This window comes from Porites lutea, chromosome 7 (assembly GCF_958299795.1).
Source record: "Porites lutea chromosome 7, jaPorLute2.1, whole genome shotgun sequence".
NCBI lineage: Eukaryota > Metazoa > Cnidaria > Anthozoa > Scleractinia > Poritidae > Porites > Porites lutea.
Genome location: NC_133207.1, coordinates 30,221,901 through 30,224,178, shown reverse-complemented (window position 1 = coordinate 30,224,178; position 2,278 = coordinate 30,221,901). Strand labels below are relative to the sequence as shown.

General features: G+C 42.1%; 1 protein-coding gene across 1 annotated transcript in view; it reads left to right on the top strand.

The window, feature by feature from the left end:
- Positions 1-1,327, top strand: part of LOC140943095 (BTB/POZ domain-containing protein KCTD21-like) — a 1,886-nt gene extending 559 nt beyond the window's left edge. Inside the window, exons 1-2 of the mRNA XM_073392153.1 lie at positions 1-36; positions 993-1,327. The exon at positions 1-36 is cut by the window's left edge and continues 559 nt beyond it. Coding sequence (XP_073248254.1) covers positions 1-36; positions 993-1,327 — 371 coding nt within the window. The remainder of the gene's footprint in view (positions 37-992) is intronic.
- The last annotated feature ends 951 nt before the right edge of the window (positions 1,328-2,278 follow it).

The following is a 2,278-nucleotide window of genomic DNA, read 5'->3' as shown; positions in this document are numbered from 1 at the left end:
ACGTTTTTGGAGGCTTCACTGAGCGGGCTTGGACAAGTAAGACTGCTAACACTGTTTTTGATTGTGTATTAACATAAATACAAAACTTATAAAATGCAAGCAATCATGCACACAAACTAGACAAAATGAGAATAGTCCATTTTAGACCATTTTATAGTTACAGGTGGAAACGAGGCTGGAGTTGACCTTGTTTTGATACAAACATCCCTTCCTGCTTCATTACGCAAATCATTTTATTCTTATGCTAACTAGCCATTTTTAGCATAAGTTCCATAAGAGAAGGAAGAAGGTTTGTATGAAAACAAGGTCAACCGCAGCCTCACTTTCACCGTCAGAGGATAGAACACAAGCCCCCAACTGTTTAATGGCCTATTAGGCCAACTAAAAAAAAAAACAACTGTTTCTCGTCCCCGCCCTCTTCATTTTTTGGGGCCGCCTCTCTTTTTTTATTATTTGTCAGTTAGTAAGGATTGCACGGACAAAAACCAACGGGCGATACTTTTACTGTATGCCACGAAAGGGGATGTAAGCCAAAGACGAATATCACGAGGAGCTTTCAGGCAAGCTAAATCATAGTCCTTTTGACGTTTTCAATACACCCTTCCTATTGCGATATATCGTATGATGCATCACGTTGTTGTTTAAAACATGTATCAAAATAATACAAACCTGCGTTTAATCAATATCTGACGTTTCATTTTATTAATATTTCACCTCAGAACTCCAACTTATCCCTGGGGGAGGGTAATAATGTGTAAAGAAAGCATTCAATTGGAAATAATAAACAAGTCGGAAATAACAAAAAAAAAAATGTGCCCGCCCGCTCTCTTTTGTATAGAAATCCGGACGAGAAACATTTGCTTTTTAACTTGGCCTTAGCCGGTAAACTTAACTTGTATGTAACTGTTTATAAGAGTTGATTTATTTCCATCATACGCGCATATTCGTTCTCGACCACTGCCCATAAATCATATATATCTTTTTATAAACAGAACCGAACGAACCAAAGGAATGGGCTCCTCCAAAACATGAATGGCTGCCTTGCCGCCAAGCCTTCCTGTTCAGCCTAGTCAACCCTAGTGGTCTGGGACCGACCAAAATGTCGCTACTTAATGGGAGGGAGCAGTTTGCGATCATAAGTTATTATGACTGTGGACCAGTGTTTGGACGAGCGCGCAATCTGTGCGTATTTCCAGAGAAAAGAAAATGTGGTTACAGTTATCTTGGCGATACCTATCAGTGCCCACCAGGGCACCAGAATACGTTCTTCACAGGCAGTAGAGAATTCACTGTTACAGACGTCGAGGTGTTTGGACTTTGCAATTAATAAAAATAGAGAGCTTTAGATTCAAGGACGACTACGAGGACAAGATTTAATTTTTATTTTTCTCGCCTATTCTCTAAAGATAGACCCCTAGGAGGGTACCATTGTACTTTTTTTTCACCACAAAAGTTAGTACGCTTAACTTACTTCCGTTGAAGGAGGTAAAGCCCTAGCTCTCCCGATCGCTAAATGATAAAATTCCTAACATTTGATAGCTTTTTTTCGCCACTACGACATTGATCGCATTTGAGGTATGCGCGCCGATCCAAATTCACCAATCAGCGTATTACGACCGTTGTAAAAACCTGTGCGGGGCAGGGATGGGGGTTTTGAACTGACGCTGATTGGTGGATTTGGATCGACACGCATACCTCAAATGCCTTTGGTCGAGAATTTTGCACCGATGATGTCGAGAAAGCTGGTCTTGCAACTTTAGGGTCGCTTTTCTCGAGAAATTTTGGAAGGATTGAGCTCTCACTTGCCGCAGGTATGGAGACCGGCATCTAGTGGATCGGCAGCTGGTATTTTCAAGGTAGGAAATTAAAAAGTCTGGCGTCAGTTGCAACTTAAAGTGGACTAGGTCACGCGTCGGCGGCTGATTGCTGCCTACCTTGTCTCCTTCTTTAGTTCTAACCGCCGAGGTCAAATATTCGTCTCGCAAAATAGCGCTTAAAACAGCACGGGCCGGCGAAAAAAAATATTGCACATGACTCAGTTACTAACATTTTCCTAAAACTTTTATTGAAACATTTGCGTTAAAATCTTCATTTTGAAGCAAATTATAGTCACCGTGTTGCCCGGGAGGGGGGGGGGGGGGAGGGGAGAGACTCCGGATGCTCCGGAAGTGACAGGGACGATAGAATGATTGGCTGGTCTCTGATCGGCTGATAGTTCTCAGGTGGCCAGGATTAAATTCGTCACACTGTAAATTTTTCAAAGACCTAGGTAGCCTGC